The 20612-nt window shown below is 40.7% G+C and overlaps 1 protein-coding gene across 2 annotated transcripts in view; it reads left to right on the forward strand.

The window, feature by feature from the left end:
- ATP8A2 (ATPase, aminophospholipid transporter, class I, type 8A, member 2) overlaps nucleotides 1–20612 on the forward strand; it is a 720462-nt gene that overhangs the window by 271289 nt on the left and 428561 nt on the right. For both annotated transcript variants that reach the window (XM_006894116.1, XM_006894117.1), the window contains exon 24: nucleotides 12130–12302. In XM_006894116.1, the coding sequence (XP_006894178.1) occupies nucleotides 12130–12302 (173 nt within the window). The remainder of the gene's footprint in view (nucleotides 1–12129; nucleotides 12303–20612) is intronic.

The raw sequence follows: 20612 nt of genomic DNA on the forward strand, positions 1-20612 counted from the left end.
GGGCCACTTACTTAATATAGCCAAGGAGGTGGGAACAGCTGTTCTGCTCTCTCACATAGCTCTGTTCATGTTCCCCAAGCCCTCTCTGATTCAAGGAAAGGTGATGAGGTTCCCCTTCCTATTGGAAGATGCTAGGAACTTGGCTCTCAGTGACTCTGCTGTGGCCCCTCCACAGTGGGGACACCAATCCCAGCCCTTCTTTTTTGTTAACGGAAGAATGATTGATGATTATGTGAGAGCTCTGGTGGCCTAGTGGTAAGGAGTTTTACTACCAACCCAAAGTGATGTAGTTCAAATCCCCTGGCTGCTCCATGAGAAAAAAAGCAATCTTTGTCCATATGTTTTACTGCCTCTGAAAACCCACTGAAGGGTCAACTATGAGTTGGTTCCAACTTGATGGAATATACCAAAGACATTGAAAATGTTATTTATTTGTTGTTTCAGATCCATGTTCGTATTTTCCTTTTCTGTTTTTTTTTTTTTTTACAATGAGTTCCATTTGTTTTGTTGTTGTTGTTTCACATTATTGTTGTTATTAGGTGCTATTGAGTCCATGACTAATAGGGACCTCCTTTGAACAGCAGATCTCGTTTTTGCCCTATTTTGTGCCATCTCCATTGCCTCTGATGCACTTGAGCCCATAGTTACAGTCACAGTGTCAATGCATCTCGTTGATGGTCTTTACTCCCCTTTGACCTTCTCCACCTTTCTGAGCATGATGTTTCTCTCCAAGAACTGGTTCCTCTGGAAAATATGCCCCAAATAAGTGAGACAAATTTTCATCACTGTTGCCTTTCAGGAGCATAATACAGACTTGTTTGTTTTTTTGGTAGTTGCCATGATATTCTGTACTTTGCGTGAACTCTGCAATTCAAAGCCATCATTTTTGTTTGTTTTGTTTTATTCATTGTGCTTATTTTTCTTTGCTTTTGGAATGGTGATTTGAATGAAAGTTTGCAAAACAGTTAATTTTTCTTTTAACCACTCACTCATTTTTTTTGTTGTTGTTTTATAGCATTAATTGCAATGCTCACAATGTAATGCCCCTTTTCCTTCTTCCTCCTTGTAATTCTGGTATTTGTTGACCCTTCTATACTGATCCTTTTCCTTTCTTTAGTGGTTTTGTGCTGATTTCCCCTTCTTACTATTCCAGAAGGGACTCCACATGAGCAGCATGTTCGTTTTCTTCACAGCTGCCAACCCCCCTGCCTGCTGGCGTAACCCACACCTGCCACGTGTACATCTCGGAATATTCTTTATGGCTTCCTTTGCTGATACTCTTTCAGAAATTTCATGATTGCCATTTGCTGTTTGCACAAGTCTAAGTACAGCCTGAGCAATTTATAATTCCACTAAGAGTCAAGGAGACTTTAAAATAGCATGGGCTGTGACTGTATCACTGGAATATTTGAGGCAAAGAAAAAAAATGTAAATCTCCGTGGGCCAGGAAATTAAATAGTCAAGCTAAAGTTATTATGTTCATTTTTCTTACATGACGTGTGCATGCTTGGTTAAAAAAGTGAGAGCATTATTTTTAAGGAATTGGTTTTCTTTTAAAGCAGGTAAGTAGTTGAAGAATTGAAATGACTTAATGCCACTTCTGATGACATTGCAGTCATTAGCTCTTGTCATTAAGAGTCAGATGTAGATCCTGAACTTGCAGTTGATACTTGCTGTATGCATGATTGCTGTGTTAGTGAGTGTTACTGAGTCCACACTCATTCATCATGACCCCATACACAATAGAAAGGCATCCAACCAGTCCTGTTCCAGCTTCGCCTTCTTCACTGTGCATAAGCCCTTACTTAGCTGGAACTGTGTAGAGGATCTTCCCATTCTGAGGGCTGCTTTGTGTTCCCTTGCTAAGTTTCCTTGCCACACTTAATCACACCATTCCCTAAATGTCACTGGCTCCACAAACTTTAGTTGTCTATAATTTCTGCAGCACTTTCTTTCTTTTCTATTTTATCAACTCAGTCACTGTTGTTTGTGTGCTTCTAATAGCTTTAGGAATCAAGAATACTTTAGAAATCCTAAGTGCAATGACTGCATCAAAGTTAAAAAAATGCACTTCCAGGGGTCAGGGGATTAAGTAATACCGCATTTTTCCACATGTAGCATGCCCACCTAAATGATGTGCACGTGCATATAACACGTACAGTAATCACAGTAATCTAACACTGGAAGGAGTCACATCATTGGCAAAAAGACCTGTTTCATGCACGCATTATTTGCATAAAAATGCGGTAGGCTAAGGTCAGATTCAGAGTAAAATTTTCCTAGTTGCATGATGATGTTCACTGTGCCCCCTGAGCTGTATATTCACTTCAGAGATTCAGTGCGGCCAAGTGTATGACCAACCCTCATCCACAGGATTACAGAGGGTCACTTTACGCATAGATAATAGTCACTTGCATAGGTTGATTTTATTCTACTTTCAGGAAAGTCACACTTTGAAATTATTTTGCTAATAGAGGAAAGTTTATCCACTTTAAGAAGAATTTTATGCTTTAAAAAAATGCGTACAATTTTTCCATTTTTCTCTCTGGTGGACTCTCCAAGCCAATCCAGTCCACTGTGTCGAGTACATGCTAGCATGGTGACCCTCTGCCCAGTTTCTCAGGTTGAAAATATTTTTTTCTTTTTCTTTTGAAATTGTGATTTTAATTCTGATGGAAACTGTAGTTACTTTTCATGAAAATCTTAAAAAACACAATACTGTGTATCTCATTTGTTTGCTTACTTCTTTTTTATTTTATTAATTGCTTTGCACACAACAATTTGTTAACTTTTTTTGCCCATGAACATTGTATTTTAAGTTTTCATTTACATTGTATATCATTCATTCAATACATTGTGTTTTATATAATTATTATTGCTCTGTGCCCATTATTGCCCTGTCTTTTCAAGTCCTCACTGACTCTTTCCTATTCTTTTACCACTGTCCCCCTACCTACCTACTAACTCTTGCTATTCTAGTGATTTCTACGTTTCTGCCCTCTTCCACTTCTCAGCTTCCTCTTTAGGGGATGACATGGCCTAGCTTTCTCTTAGGGAGTGTATGTTAAATTTGAACCACTGATCTTTGCAGCCCAGCACATTGTGCACTGTGCCACCATGACTCCTTAAGAGATTCACAGTCAAGGCTTAAACAGAAAATTCTTAGAACATAGATTTGTGAGATCTTATTATACACAGCTATGCAAGAATATATTTGTTTAGCATGTAATAGGATACCTAGTACCCAAATAGAAATCTAGTTTTGGGGAAGAAAATAAATTAAGCATATTAGAGTTGCTATTTAATATCCTTTGAGGAATGAAAAAAGTGCATTTCTCCTAAGACTTTTAACCTCAGTGATGTGAGGTCTGTCACAACAGTTAGTCAAGTTTTCTTTCAATAAATAGTGGTGATGGACAGCTCCAAGCTCTCTAGGCTTGGAAGCCTAAATGAATAAATGGTCTCTTTCTTATAAACAGAGCCTGGTCATTCATAGTCCTTCCAGTCTTATTTCATACACCCCACTTCCTGAATTGCTCCTTCTCATACTGCCTGAGCTGCATTTTTAGAAAAGTGTAGAATTGTGAGAGATTTCAGATGTGAAAGAAAAGAAGAAATTGAAAACTAAGGCATCCTTGGGTCATTTATCCTGCATAAAATTGCTTAGGTACACAGCTGCTAGTGAACCACACAAAAAACATCCCCACAGAGTAGTGCTTGCAATGACCACACTTCACTCAGTCCAGCAAGTACATCTTCATTTAATTTATTGTCTAGTAAAAGATGTCTAGCATCATGAGTCATTTGGGAAATGCAAGTTAAAGCAAGAAGGAAATTGAACGTTAGATGCCCACGAGCCCCGAGCCATACTCATTGCCATTGAATCAATTCTGACTCACAGCTGAGCTGTCCTGTCCCATAGGGTTTCCAAGGCAGTAAATCCTAAAAAGGCAGGCTGTCACATCTTGCTTCCACAGAGCAGCTAGGGGATTTAACTCTTAACTTTTTAGTTTAGTTTTAGTTTAGTTGAGTGCTTTACCTACCCTACCACCAGGGTTTGCTACCTACTGACTCAGATCACTGTAAATAAGTAGACTGACCAGGTAAATATTGCCAGGGAGGTAGAGCATCAAGAAATCTTACACTTGACCGGTGGAAATGCAGAACGTACAGCGAGTTGTAAATACAGTTTCATGATAGTTATTCTACATATGCCATGGACTGGTTACAACCAGTTTTAATCAGAGTTCCATGATAGTTACAATGTCAAACATACAATTGTGATGTGTACATCTATTTATGACATAATCTAATAGTTCCAGGCATAAAAATATACCCCAAAGAAATTATGTTTCCACATAGAAGTTGATATGCAGATGTTTGTAGTAGAATTATTCATAATATGTCCAAACTGTAAACAGTGCAAGAATTGGTGACTAGATGAGCAAATTATGGTATATGCGTACATTGTACTACTCAACATTACAAAGGAATAAGCGATTGCTACATGCAAAAATATTGAATAAAAAATACTGAATGACTCTTAAAACAACATGTAAACAAACCAGATGCAAAAGAATACAAACTATGGGTCTATTTATATGGCATTCTAGAAGAAGCTTTTTTTTAAGGTAAGTATACATCCAACAACAAAGCAGTAAAAAATGACACCTCATTATAAATATCTCAGGAAAAGGAAAAAGGAACTCTCTTATACAGCTAATGGATGCAATAGCTTAGTATGCCTACAAGCCCTAATCCACAAGATAAAGAATCTTACAAGCATCTTGAAAAACCTACAATCAGGAGAGAATAAAAGAGATGAATGGGATCATCTAAAAATCAAATCCCTATGCACCTCAAAACATTTCTCCAACAGGGTAAAAGGAAAGGCACAGACTGGGAAAAAGATATTTGATAAAGATTATCCAAAAACAACTGGAATAGCACATCAACAGAGAACTGCCTGAAGTGCAGGCTGGATTTAGAAGAGGCCATGACACTAGGGATATTATAGCTAATGTCAGATGAATCTTGGCTGAAAGCAGAGAATACCAGAGAAATGTCTGTCTGTGTTTCATTGACTATGTTGTTTACATAGTCAATGAAACACAGACTGTATGGATCACAACAAACTGTGGCTAATTCTGAGAAGAATTGGAATCCCAGAACACTTAATTGTGCTTATGTGAAACCTATATTTGGACCAGGAAGCAGTTGTCAGAACAGAGCAAGGAAACACTACATGGTTCAAAATTGTGAAGTGTGTGCATCAAGGATGTGTCCTGTTTCTGTATCTTTTCAATCTATATGTGGAACAGATTATCCAGGTGGCTGGGCTGTATGAGGAGAAGTGTAGCCTCAGGATTGGAGGAAGACTCATCAACAATCTGCGTTATGCAGATGACACAACACCGCTTGCTAAAACTGAGGAGGACGTGAAGAGCTTGCTGCAGAGGGTCAAGAACTGCAGCCTTCAATATGGATTGAAGCTCAACATCAAGAAAACAAAGATTCTCATCACTGGCCCGATTGGCAGCATCATGATAGATGGTGAAGAGATTTAGATGGTTGACAGCGTCAGTTTTCTTGGCTCTACAATCAACACTCTTGATATCAGCAGCCAGGAAACTAAAAAGCGAATTGCATTGGGAAAGTCTGATGTCAGAGACCTTTCCAAAGAACTGAAGAGCAATGATATTAGTCTGGAGACGAAGGTTCTCCTGATACAGGCAGTGGTCTTTGCAATTACTTGTTTTGCATCAGAGAGCTGGACAGTGACTAGGGATGATAGAAGGAGAGTTGATGCCTTTGAGCTGTGGTGCTGGAGAAGAGTATTCAATATACATACCATGGACTGCTAGGAGAACAAACAAGTTTGTCCTGGAGAGGGTGAAGTCAAGCTGCTCCTTGGAGGCAAGGATTCTAAAGTGTCATCTGACATACTCTGGACCTGTTGCAAGGCAGAATCAGTCCTTGGAGAGGGAGGTCATGCTTGGGAGGGTGGAGGGACAGCACAGGAGAGGAAGACCTTGATAAGATGGATTGAGTCAATCACTGGGGTAATGGGGATAGGTGTGTCGGAGACAACAAGATTGGCAAGAGATAGAGCAGGGTTTAGGGTTGTTGTACGTAGGGTCACTATGAGTCACAGGTGACGTGATGGCACATAAGAACAACAATGACATATCTGGTAAGGAACTCATATCTAAAATTTAAAATTTGTTCCTCAACAAATAAAAGATAAACAACTCAGTTATAAGATGAGCATAGTATATGAATAGATGATTGACCAAAGAAGACATTCAGATGACAAACAAATACAAAAGAAATGCTCAAAATCCATAGCTCTCAGAGAGATGAAAATACAAATATGAGGTATCATCTCACTCCAGTAACAATAGCAAAGTTGAACAGAGCAGCAAACAACAAATGTTAGTGAGGTTGTAGAGAGATTGGAACCCTTATTCACTGCTGGTGGGAGTGTAAAATGGTACAACCACTATAAAAGGTGATTTGACACTTTTTCAAAAATTTGAAAATAGAAATACTATTCGAGCCAGCAGTTCCACTACTATGGATTCACTCTTAAGAAATCAGAGCTGCCAGCCAGCCAGATGTATGCACATCCATGTTTATTGTTGCATTATTCATGATAGCAAAGAGGTGGAAGCAATCCAAGTGCCCAATCAACAAAAGAATGGATAGAAAACTTATGGTATATGCATACAATGGAATACTGCACAGCACTTAAAAATAAGGAACTCATAAAATATTACACAACATGGGTGACCCTGGAGGACATTGTGCTGAGTGAAATATCTCAGTCACAAAAGGACAAATATTGTGTAACACCACTGTTACAAAATAGAACTGACGTGGAGGTTGGGGGAAAATGTTTCATTGTTGTTGCTTGCTATCTAGTCAAGCGTGATTCATAGCGACCCTATACACAAAAGGCCTGAAGCCTTTCTAGAACTATTGACATATACTGTTTAGGAAGTACATGCCACTCCTGCTTCCAAAGAGGGGATGAGTAATGAAAATTGTATTGGAACAGAAGAAGAAAAGATCTATTTAAAAGGAATATGTGATTAGGCATTATTTGTGTGAAAACGGTCCAGAATAAGAGGTGTGTAGCAAGGTGGACAGGACAAGTGGAGGAGGGCGAAGGGAGGAAATTATGCAATAATGAATGAATTTTTACTTTTTTTTAAGTGAACTGGCAGGGTTGGGAAGAAAATGTGCAACAATGAATGACTGAAAATCCAACTTTTTTGTAAATTTTCATAAAAGAAAAATAAAAAAGGAAGGGGGAAAGGAAAAGCTCTGTGCTAATGGCCCTGTGATAAGAAGCTGTGCTGCAATACCAAAAGCATGTGGTTTGAATCCACCAGCTGCTTTGTGTGAGAAGGATGGACAGTCTCCTCCTGTGGAATTTACTGCCTCTGAAAACCCACTAGAAGGTCAGCCATGAGTCAGTTCCAACTTGACCTCACACAACAACGACATGGAAGGTTTACATTGTTTATTAGTCTTGAGAGAAAGAAGAGCCTTTCCTTTATCTAGAAGTTATTCATTTAGAGCCACTTTGTTGCCTTTTGCTGTTCTCTGTCACTAACAGTCCCCTTTAGCCACGACATGTGAATCACATCAGCCGTCTGTGGAATATTGATAAAAGTAGACCAGTTGCCCCAGGACATGACCACTGACCAGGGAAGATACTGTAGGAATTTCTCCCATTTCATGGTCCTGTCCTTCCCCTGCATGAGCCTTCATAAACTCCAAGAGAAGGAGGCAGATCTGAGAGGTGCTTATCCAATGGCTCTTTTATGTAGTTATTGTTGGTAGGTGCCGTTGAGTTGTGTACAACCCATAAAAACATTATGAACAATATATCTGAACCCTGTCCTATCCTGAGCCAAAGCTCTTGTATACTGTTGTTGTTATTATGCACCATCAGGTTGGAATCGACTCATAGCTCACCTTCCAGTGGGTTTGCAGAGTCATTTACTTGCATAGGAGGAGATTGCCCATCTTTCTCCAGTGGAGAAGCTGGTGGATTCGAACCACATGCCTCTGTGATTGTAGCACAGCTTCTTACCTCTAAGCCACCAGAGCCCCCTCTCCTATGTTGTTGTACTGTTGTTGTTGTTAAGTGCCGTTGAGTTGTAGGCGACTCATACCGACCCTATGAACAAAAGTCCTTGACACCTGCGTGCGTGGCTTTCATCCTTGCTCCAGGTTCATAGGGTTTCCGGAGGCAAGTTATTTACAGAAGTGGATGCCACTCCTGCTTCCAAGCTTATTTTAACTGGGAAGCATCACCAAACACACAGATAGAGAAGAGAATAATCTCTTGAAAATACTGATTTACTGCCTGTGAGATATTAGCCAATCTTCCTTTGTAGTGTTATCACTAGAGGAAATTGTAGATCCATTACACACTGAAGAGAGGTTCTTCTGCTTTACCTCTGAGCTTTTACACTACAGATACCTGTGGATTGGGGCCCTCATGGTGACATGGATTAAACATTAGGCTACTAACCTGTAGATCGATGGTCAGAACCCACAAGCCACTCCATACAAAAAAAAAAAAAATTGAAGCAGTTTTCTTCCTTGAAGATTAAAAAAAAAATCAAATAAACCCACTGCTTTCATGTCAGTTCCAGTCATCAAACTGTCCGCTGGGGTTACATAGCCATACGTCTTTCTAAGAAGATCCTGCCTATCTTTCTCCTGAAGAGCAGTAGTTGGTGGATTCGAACCATTTGTTACAAGTGAATATGTTGGAACTGACAAAGAGTGAAAAAAATAATGAAAATGGAGATAAGCTGTCCAGTCCTGTGAGGCATGACAGTTGGACCAGCTCAAAGGATGGAAAGAGGGCGTAGCTGATGATTGACAAGAGACAGGGAGAAGTGATTGATGGGATGGGAAAGTTTTGAAGACATGGAGTAGATGATGAGCAGCAGCATCCCATACACATGGGCCAAGGTCAATTCAGGAGAAAGGACTTTGCTCTTGAACTTGAAACCCAGGCATGGTGAGGTCGGCCTGCTGCTAATGAAACCTGAGCCCTACTGGCTTTTGGCATCCACAGCCCTGAGCCCCTTGGAATTTGCAGAACATCAAAGTATGGGCTGAGGCAGCTGCTGCTACCTTGGCATCTGAGAAATTTCTTATGATGCAGCTGAGATCACAGAGGAAGAAAGTTACCTGCCCAGACAGATTTGGAGGTAACTGGAATGGCTGAGTTTGAAAAAAAAAACCACAAAAAAACCCCAAAACTCTCCCCCATAGGACCCCACATTTCTGCCCTCTGCAAAAGGGCAGAAAGGCACTCTAGACATTTAGATACAAAGTATTTAACACTTTGTTGACTGAAACCTTAGTTAAGGTAAACACTTTGTTGACAAACTGATCAACAGTGAGTGGCTGTCAGGCCCTGCCTGCTCCTGGGTGGCACAGTTTTCTGCATCCCAGTTCAGCCTTTCTTCCACCAAAGGAGCCACTGCTTCTCTGTAAGTCACCAGAGAAGGAAGCATGCCCTGGTGGCCTAGTGTGGCCTTGCCTATGTTACTGGGAGAATTTTATTTTAAAGAACTGACAAGGGCAAGTGCCTTTCTCAAAAGAAGGCTGGGTTTGCAATATCTTACAACTGGACAAAAAGATAAGGTTTGACTGGGGGGGCTATGATGATAGTCATGGCCACACCAATTTATTTTTTTTGCCATTAAATCCTTTTGATTTTTAATTGTGAAGGCAAAGAAAATTGCTAAACATATAAGGAGCTGGAAAAATACACTTTAATATGAATGCCTAAAAGCCAAAATGCTGATGAAAGATTATGTAATATTTCTTATCTTTCTGTGCATGAAAACCCCAGGTCCAGCTCCCCAAATCCCTCGTAACAAGTAAGTCCCATCTAACTTTCCGTAATTTGTTTTTTATTAAAATAAAGAGTGTGGTATAAATTTTAGTGACTGGGCTAAATAGGCATTAACAGGCCCTGGTATTCCGACCACAATTTGTAACATCATTCCTCTGGGAAAATGGATTCTAAGTGCCCAATAACCAACTTACAAATAGACTTTTGAATCATAGTCCATTTGAGAATAAGGAACTGTTTGTGATAGTAATACCGTCGATTGGGCTGCTTGAGAACTGTACAGAGGGGACCTATATTCTTCCACATATGTGCGGTGAACCCAGCTAGTCTGCATTTGATCAAAGATTCTTGCTAAGTGAGCATTGAAAACCAGGAATTAATACCAAAGGGGAAGACTTCTGAGTGCAATGTGTGATTCCAGATGGGATCCTGGATCACTGAGGAAGGATGGAACAAATGACTGAACAATGAGAGGGGAGAAGAGAGACAAATGAGAAGAGAAAGAAGGAAAGAGAAGAAACTATGGCTCCGTGTTAGGCACTTGTTGAGTTGACCGTGACTCATAGGGACCCAGTGAACAACAGATCTGAACATGCCTGACCCACCTTTAGTTCACTCCAGTCCACTGTTAAAGTCACTGTGTCAATCCACCTCGTTGAGGGTCTTTCTCCTTGTCACTGACCCTCCATCATTCCCAGAATGATGACTTTTTCCAAGGACCAGTCCCTCCTGACAACATGTCCAATATACATGAGAGGGAGGGAAGTGTGCAGAAATGAAATTATTTTAAAAAGAAGGGGAAAAGTTCATTTGTTGATATGAGGTTTCCTATTCTGGAGATACCAAGAATAATATGTATTAAATCTCCTCTTATGCAATTAACAGCCGTGGGAATGCAATGGAGGCTCCGCTATGAATTGGTTCTCATGCAAAGACAATGAAGTAGAGTTTTTGTTTGGCTGTTTATTTTGTGTTTTGGTTTTGTTTGTAGTTTGTTTGTTTTTTGGGTTTTTTGGTTTTTTTTTGTTTTTTTTTTAAAAAAAAAAAACCCACCAAAACCAAAACAAACTACAAATAAACCATTAGTTGAATTTGAACTTGGTATCCTCATCTGGGTTTGAGTGGAACTCTATAGGATTTTCTGTGGTCACTTTTTTTGGAAGTAGATCACAGGTTCTACTGCATGGTCCATGGTTACATATTTTGGAATTAGGTCTCTAGGCCTTTCTTCTTGGGCACCTCCAAGTGGGCTTGAACCTCCAACCTCTCTGGTTAACAGTCAGTACATTAAGTGCTTGCATTGCCCAGGGACTCCGTGTAACATAAAAGAGGAGAGAAGAAACAACAATTGTCAGAAACTTAGCAATAGCAGTAGCAATGGGAAGGATCTGTACATTCTAAATCAGCCCGTGACCTCAGCCAGATAGAGTAATTGGACATTTCTATGTGGCTCCTTGCTGCCTGTGTATGGCGGTCCACGTGTACAAATACTCGCAAGTTTGAGATACAGTACTGTTCTTTCCCCCAGAAGCGAGGCCCTGGAGTCTGGGCCTAGGGTTGAAGGAGGCAGTGGTTTAAAATTTTTTTGTGTGAAACATTCTTCTAGGTGGTATAGCACTGGTCTGTTTATTGCTGTACAGAGGTAACTCATGGTTGCTGTAATGCTAAACACTGTGACATTGTTGTGTCAAATGTGATAATGGTTATCCATGGTGGACAGTGTTTGGTGAAGCTTCCCAATTAAAACAAGCTTGGAAGAAGGAGTGGCATCGACTTCCGAAATAGCTTGCCTCTGGACACTCTATCAATAGTGCTCAGGTCTTCCATTCATGGGGCCACTAAGAGTCATCTATGACTAAGTGGCACCTAACAACAACACCTAATGATCTGTGTGTAAAGGTGTTTCAACTAATAAAGTCCACTGTCCTGGAGTCTATTCTTACTTCTATCAGCCCTATAGCCAAGGTTGAACTGCCCTAATGCGTTTCCAAGTCTCTAACTCTTAAGTAGATTTTTGTTTCTTTGTCCCATGGAGGTGGTGTATTTGAGCCACTAACCTTTTGATTCATAGCCCAATGCTTAATCTCCTAGATCACTAGAGCTTCTCAATGGAAAGAACATATGCCAAGTTGGAGAATGTATACTGAATGGACATGCACTCATTTCAAGAGTATTTACTTTAGATTTTGAGTTAGCGCACAAAAAAAAGATGCCCTGTCTGTTTATGTTTGTTTCAGGCTACCAGGGAAGCCATTACTCAGCACTGCACTGACCTGGGCAATTTGCTGGGCAAGGAGAATGACGTGGCGCTCATCATTGACGGGCACACGCTCAAGTACGCACTGTCCTTTGAGGTCAGGAGAAGCTTCCTGGATTTGGCGCTCTCGTGCAAAGCGGTGATATGTTGCAGGTAGGTGAGTGTGGGCTACACAAGATACACTTCCTGTTATGCCTTCCCCCCCCCCCCGCCCCAATTCTTTTGTCAAGTAAATTAACTCACAGAGCTTGCTGGTCTGTACTGGAACACTTTACTGGATTGCATTCTGCTTTGTTGCAGTTTGTAGATGTGATTTTTACAAATTGAAGGTTTGTGCCAACCTTGTGGTGAACAAGTCTAGTGGTAATTGTTCACCCCATTTTCTCGAGAGCATTTGCTCTCCTGGTGTCTCTGTGTAATGATAATGCTCACGGTATTTTGAGCTTCTTCAAAATGAACATCATAGACTCTAACAGAGCGTAAACAAATACAGAGGGGAAACAAACAAACAAAAAAAACAACCAATTGTGTCACTTGCTTTACTATGTAACATTGACTTATTATTGACATTGACTTTATTATTGACAGTGACATTATTGTGGTTGGTGGCCTGGAATGAAATCTGCCCTATTCCTGCTGTGTGCCTATATCTAAAGCAAGCAAAAGTATACACTTCACTTTGTCTACAGACACAACGATTTTGCAATTGGCAGTGTTTACGTTGTGTATTGTATTGTCTTCTAGGAAGACAAATCAGAGCCAGGGCCTCCAGTCATATTTACAGTGGAGCCTATGCCTCAGGCCCCTCTGGGGGCTCTGCAGAGGCCTCCTCGTGGCCTGCTTCCTGAGTTCTGGAGATCCAAACTCACCTTCCCAGACCTGAGTCGTACTTTCCCCCTATGCAATGTTCTCAGGTCTGTCTTCTCAATGAACACAGAACTTTAGTTGGCTCCATGTGCAACCAAATTTTGCATATGTTAGGATCTAAGCAGAGTTATTTGATTTTTTGTGAAGTCCGGGAAGGTTTCTTCAGGACGGGCACTGTTACATTCCACTGATTACTGACCACATTGTGAGTCTAGTTCTGATTAAGACTTGGAAATCAAGCAGAGTTGTTTAAAACTTAAACTATGTGAGTGAGAGAAATGAATGACACCATCCCAGTTACATGCCTAAGAGTTCAAAGGTTAAGAGTGGTGTTTTTCATCTCTGAAAACAATATATTCAATGCTTGTTCTTGTTGTTGTGTCCTGTTTAGTCAAAATCAACCCATAGTTGACCCTCCAGTGGGTTTTCAGAGGCAGTTAATCACACAGCAATTGATTGCCCATCTTTCTCCTGTGGAGCTGGTGGATTTGAACTGTGTGCCTTCAGGTTGGCAGCACAATTCCTTTCCATTAAACCTCCTGAGCTTCCTATTTAGTGGCTAGTATATAATTACATATTCACTGTATGAACCTACTGACAGAGTTTATTCCGACTCTTAACCCTGTAGGGTGGAGTAGAACTTCCCCACAGGGTTTTTGAGGTGAGTGAGCTTTACAGGATCTGACTACTTCTTTTTCCTAAAGAACAACTGGTGGTTTTGAACCCCTCGCCTTTTTGTTAATGGACAAATGATTAACCACTGCACACCAGGGCTCCTTATTCAATGTCTGTTACTGAATTAATACTCTTACCTGTTCCAGTTCTTATGTTTTATGATTGCAGACAAAAACCGAGCCCAGCGCTGTTGAGATGATTATGACTCATGGCACCAATCCATGGGGTTTCTGAATCTGTACATTTTAATGGGAGGAAACTTCTTGTCTTTCTCTCATAAAGTGGTTTGTGGATTCAAACTACTGACCAAGCAGCACAGTGTGTATCACACCCCACTGCCTGAGCTTCTAGATCTCCTGTGTCCTCGGCACTACATGACACCAAACAGCCTGTCTCATTTCCCACTAAAACGCCTTCAACTTTCCATTTTCACCTAATGCTTCACCTCTGCCCTGGTCTCTTATCTTACTTTGTGATGTGCAAGTGGTATGGGGTGCTACGAATTTGACTATTAACCAAAAGAACAGTCATTCAAATCCATCAACTGCTACATGGGAGAGAGATGGGCAATCTTGCTTCCCCCCATAAATATTTACAGCTCCCGAAACCTGATGGAAAGTTGTCAGGAGCTGGAATCAACTGGAAGGCACTAGGTTTGGTTTGGTTTGGTTTGGTTTGGTTTGGTTTACCAAAGGCCAAGGAGATGGGGAATGGCTGTCAGCATTTCCCTGTAGGAAGGCTTTGTGATGCTGAAGATCCATGAGACTAGGGAGTTAATTCTAATATCTTTGGAACAACAAATAAAGACTCTTTTACCTGTAAGTCAGGAACCTTGGTACAGCTGTCAGGATTTTGGGTGGGGAGTGGAGCATGTGGAAATGAAATGCCGTACTTGCTGGTTTATTGATGTGTGATTCATAGACTGTAACAGTCCACCCATGTAGATGTGATCCAATGGATTTTAGTATATTTATAGAGTTGTACAACCATTCGCACAATCAAGTTTAGGATCCATTTTTATTCACTTTGAAAAGAAACCATGTGAGCCGTGGTGCACAATGATCAAGTACTCAGTTACTACTGAAAGCTTGGTGGTCCCAGCACAGCAACCACTCGGCGGAAGCATGGTAGTTTGCTTCTCTAAAGCTTCCAGCTTTGGGAACCCTGTGGGGAAATCATAAAGATTTTAGAGTCCTAAAGGGTCTCTAAGAGTTGGAATTGACTCGATGGATCTTTTTCACCATTTTGTCATCTTTGCCCAATCTGTATATTCCCTGCTTTGGGCAAGCAGAAGTCTGCTTTCCAATTCATCTTCCTGGATCTTATACAGAGTGGCATCTACAATATGATGATGGACTTCTTTCTCTTAGCAGTTTTCAGGGATCACACATATCACGGCAATTCATTTATTTTTATTCTCAAACCATATTCCATTGTATGATTATACCACATACTGTTTACCCATTTTCTAGTTTATAGATATTTGCATTGAGTCCAAGGAGTTCTGATGATGCTGTGGTTAAAATCTTGACTTGAATCTACCAAATATCCCATGGGAGAAACAGAAGGCAGTCTGATTCTATAGAGATTTACAGTCTTGGACACCCTATAAGGCAGTTTTTCTTTTTCCTGTAGTATGGTTGTGGGTTGGAATCAACTCACTGGCAGTGGATTGGATTGGGTTTGAATGAGTTCCATATTTTGAGTGTTATCAATAATGTTACTATGAATACTGATGTGCATGTTTTTGTATGGACATATGTTTGCATTTTTGGGGGATGTGTACTTGTGAGCTCTGGTGGTCTAGTGGATAAAGAGTTGAGCTTCCAACCCAAAGACAGGCAGTAAGAATCTCCCAGCTGCACCAAGGAAGACAGATGGGCAGTCTCCTCCTGTGCAGTTTACAGCCTCTGAAAACCCACCTGAGGGTGGAATCAGTTCCAATTAAATGGCAATGAGATACACTGAGAAGTACAATTGCTTGGTCATGTGATAACTCTATATATTAACCTTTTATAAAACTGCCAAGTACCAATTTGAATTCTAACTAATAGTATTTGTGGACTCTAATTGCTATGATCCTTGCTAGCATTAACTACTCTTGTGCCTTTTTAAAATATAAACATCTCTGTAGAGTATCAGTATGGTTTATATTTTAATATCCTGATAGCTAATAAGATTGAGAAAGTGCAGCCAGAGTGCTCCTTACAGGGAAGGATGGTGAAGCTTATCCTTTGGGCATGTTGTCAGGAGAGGTTATACCTTGGAAAGGTACATCAGACTTGGAAAGATGGAGGGTTAGTGAAAAAGAAGGAGACACTCAATAAAATGGATTGATACAGTGTGGCAGTGGGCTGGGTTGGAGATAATAAGGATGGCACAGAATAAGACAGAATTGTTCTTATAAGGTAAATCGACCTGTCTATATACAGAATCTGTTGTTCATAGGGTCACTATAAGTTATCCACAACTCGACAGCACCTAATGACAACAACAACAGCAACATTGAGGTTGAAAGAAGACTTTGTAGCGATGTGATTAAAACATCAGAATGCTAGCCAATGAGGTTGGTGATTTAGCAAGCACTCTTTGTTGTTGTTAAGTACTGTGGGATTGGAATCAACCCATGGCTGACCTGCCAGCAGGTTTTCAGAAGCAATAAAACACAAAGAAGGAGACTGCACATCTTTCTCCTGTAGAGCAGCTGGTAGATTTGAATATCAACCACTTTTTGGAGGGAAGATGTGACAGTCTGCTTCTGTAAAGATTAGGCTTTGGAAACCTCGCGAGCAGATCTACTTTGGCCTAGCAGGTCCCTGTAAGTCAGACTCGACTCCAAGGCATGAGTTTGGCTTTGGTTTGATTTCATAATATTTGGCATCTTGTCATCATCTTACTAGCCACTTGTTTATCTTCCTTGTGCTAAATCTCTTCAGGTCATTCCCCCCTCTGCCCTTTTAAATTAGTTTAATTAACTTTTGTTATTGCATCTTCAGAGTCCTCTACATATTCTAAATACACGTTCCTTATCGGATGTATGGCTTACAGAAGCATCTTTCCATCCTGTGTGCTGTCTTTCCACCTTTCTTGGTGGGATCATTTACATCAGAAAATATTTTCACCTTTACAATGTCCAGTCTATTTTTGTTTCTCTGGTTCTTTGAGCTTTTGGTGCCCTATCTGATAAGGTCTCTCTCTTTTCAGCAGCTGATCCCATGCTTCTTTGCCTGAATTGTCCTGTTTAGGTGGTGAACAGGCAAATGGTAATCAGGGTAGAAACGGTGATGGTGATGGAGGTAGGATTTTTCCCTTTGTGGCTAATTGTTAACTTGCTCAGGAGGTGCCTAATTTCTATTAATTTCTCAACAACATTCGAGGGGCTCTGAGCGATGCAAATGGTTGAGAGTCTGACTGCTAACCAAAAAGTTGCAACCAGTCTGCACTCAGGGATGCATCAGAAGAAAAGCCTGTGAAGCTAATTCCAAAAAACCAGCCACTGAAGAGCATGTTCTGCCACATGCGATCTCTGTGAGTCAGGCGCCTGACTCCACTTCCATGGTTAGGTTCCTCGGAGGTTGTTATTCCAGGAGGCAGGGCAAGTGACTGTTTTCTTTTTGTTTTCTAACTGTCCCGTGTGTAAAGGGACCTTAGTCTGACAGATGGATGAGCAGAAACGTATGGCAGTGGCAATAGCAGCAGCAGCAGCAGCAGCAGCAAGAAAACACAATGTGGAGAAATCTGGTAAACTGTAAATCAAAGCAAACACGATACAGCTCCACGGTCTTTTAAAGGGAAATCAGAACGAGCCCGTTTTGGTCCTCAGGGGAGAGTCAGGAATGCCTTTAAGGCTTTACAGGAACAAATTCTTTTCTTGCCAGGTGCCTGATACTAAAGAAAAACATCTTTTTTCCCTTTCTGACTCTTGGCTGCTCTAACAGTGTTTTGTGTGTCACATAAGCCTGTAGACTTTTAAGACTTCACAGGAAGGAGTTCAAACTGTAATTGGCACAGAAAGAGGAAATTTCAAATTAAATGCTGTTACTGTCTACAAAATAGAAACATTAATTGAAACAAGGAATCTAGGAGAGTTACATTACTTGCCTGCTCCAAGAGACATTTCTTGGCTGGTCTCACATTTAAGACTAAAAGAAAATCAACACATACTTTAAAAAAAAATAAGAATTTGCTTGTACTATACAGTGTGAGTTTGAACTTCAGATAAATTTGATAGGTAGCTTCAAATATAAGGTTGACCTTAAGTCTCAAGTCAGACTTTGAAAGGAATTCTGTAATTACCATTTCCTCCAGTGATGGGGGATGGGGTGAAGAAAGCCTCATATTTTTCTAAGACAAGAGCTCTTCTTTGAAATCATACAGTACTATCTCATCCCAATTTTTATACAGGTTGATGAATACTGTGTCAAAATGGATAAATGAACTACAATTATGCTTTTAGGTGGTGAGAAAGGAAAAGAAACATGCGAAGATTTGTTAACTGTTTTCCTGAGATTAGACTTGAGCTATGTAACGATGTCAGTCTAGAGACTAAGGTACACTTAATCCAGGCCATGGTCTTTGCAGTTACTTGCTGTGTTTCAGAGAGCTGGACATGACTAAGGATGACAGAAGAATCAATGCCTTCAAATTGCACTGGAGAAGAGTCTTGAACATACCATGGACTGCCAAGAATACAAAATGCTCTGTCTTGGAGAAGGTGAAACCAAGTTTCCCCTTAAAAGCTAGGATTTTGAAGCTCTGTCTCACACACTTTGGGCACATGGCCAGGAGAGACCAGTCCTTAGAGAAGGACATCATTCTTGAAAGGGTGGAGGGACAGCACAGGAGAAGAAGACCCAGGATGAGATGAATCAATACAGTAACTGGGACAATGCGGGTTGGTGTGGGGGTTGCTACGGATCACAGGTGACTCGATGGCACATAACAACCACATTTTGTTAATTATACATTATTATAAAGAGCAATGGTGGCACAATGGTTAGCTTGGTTACTTAACCAAAAGATTAATAGTTTGATTCCCTCTAATGCCTTCATGGGAGAAAAGACCTCAATTGGTTCCTATAAAGAAATCTGAAGAACAGTTCTGCTTTGTCTGTAGGGTTGCTGTGAATAGACCTCAATGTGATGATATACAATAATAACAGCAACAAAGCTGATTGCATTTCCTATTACCTAAATTGTAGGACCGAGATTATGAGGATGATGTAGGATCTGTCAAGGTTCTGATCTCATATACAAAGGGTTGATAAGAGGGTTTCATTCAACTTTAATGACACACAACAACCTGGGATGGTCCCTTGGGTTACTCTTGAATTTAAACTATCCCCTAAAGTCACCTTTGAATGAAATAATTGTGCAGCTTACAAAGTAATGATCAGCAGTTATGTTAAAGTATGTGGCAGGGGAGCATGGAGATGAAATAGAGCAGAAGCAACTAGAACAGAAATACTGAGAATGTTGACACAATGTGAAGGGTGCGCATATTGCCTCTGATCATTATGTCTAGAACCTGTATAATGAGAGTGGCTTCACTTTGTATATTTTCACTAAAAGGGGAGAGGGGGATCCAGACATCTCACCCTGTGATTAGCAGAACAGGGACTAGTCAATGTGCTATGAAAGTTCTCCGTCTTATCTGACTTCATTGACTATCACCACATTCTTTGTTGAGGTGGAAACTGGCCATTTCACTATGATATGTGTTTGAGGTTTGCTATTTGCATAACATTCCTCCAGCACTGAGGTAAAGAGGCACAAAGATGTGGTCTCCACCTTGCAGGTTTTAGTGATGAACGTGGTGTAGTATTTGTCTCCGCTTCGCACCTCCTTCATGCCCAGCTCTTTGCACTCGTGGTGATGCTGACATATCTCTTGTCTTATTGGCCTCTGCCTGGTTGTATGTAGAGAACTCTTCTGTTCCTTCTCAACTTTTGATGCAGTGGTCTCCACCCCACTCGAAAGCTGCTCTTCTGACTTCTGAGGCTCCTCTCTCTTCTTTTTAGTGCTGTGTCTCCTCCAACGACATAATTTCTTGCCGCCTCTGAGTGTCATGCACTGAGTCCATTGTATCCTCCCTCCATACCTTTTCCCTGTGTGCATGACCTTTGCTTGTATGACATTAGCCATCTGTTTCCCCTTCCGTGATCCATAGCTTCATAGAGTGTCCTAGAGATCTTGAAGGAAGAAAAGATTCTTTTAAGAAGTTAAACTTTGAATTGTCTTATGTCCATTGCTGAGCAAAAGAACAAAATAGAAGTAATCAAATAAAAAAGAGCTCTTGGTGGCATGGTGGTTAAAGCCCTTGGCTGCTGGTCTAAAAATTGTTCATTTAATCCCATCAGCCACACTGCCCGATAGTCAGAATTGGCGTGAGGACAATGGCTTGGATTATCCAAACAAATAGCTGGGCACAGCTGTTCATCACAGCACTGCTTGGCAAAGACAGGAGGTTAACACAACTCAGACATCCATCAGCTGATGAACAGTTAAGCAAAATGTGGTGCATTCATGAAACGGTGTGCTGCTCGCCCATAAACAGAGGTGAATTCTGATACATGATTGCAGTTGAATATTCTGTGTTGAGAGAAATATATCAGCATTAATGACTGCATATTGTGGGAAATACCCAAATAGGAAGAAGGCATAATGACAGAGTAGTTGAACACTTGAGTCCAAACTAGGAGGTTGGCAGTTTCAACCCACCTAGCAACTCCACCAGAGAAAGACCCAATGATCTACTTCTGTAGAATTTATAGGCTAGAAAATCCAGTGGAACCAAGCTCCTCTGTCCCATGGGGTTACTTGCACCCAGCAGCATTCTCAGTTATCAGGGCTATTGATGGCCTCAGTAGACATGGTTTTAAGTGGAAGGAACTTTTGTTGTTGTTGTTGTTATGTGTCGTC

Source organism: Elephantulus edwardii, unplaced genomic scaffold (assembly GCF_000299155.1).
Source record: "Elephantulus edwardii isolate Elephantulus edwardi_28Jun2011 unplaced genomic scaffold, EleEdw1.0 scaffold00135, whole genome shotgun sequence".
Classification (NCBI taxonomy): domain Eukaryota; kingdom Metazoa; phylum Chordata; class Mammalia; order Macroscelidea; family Macroscelididae; genus Elephantulus; species Elephantulus edwardii.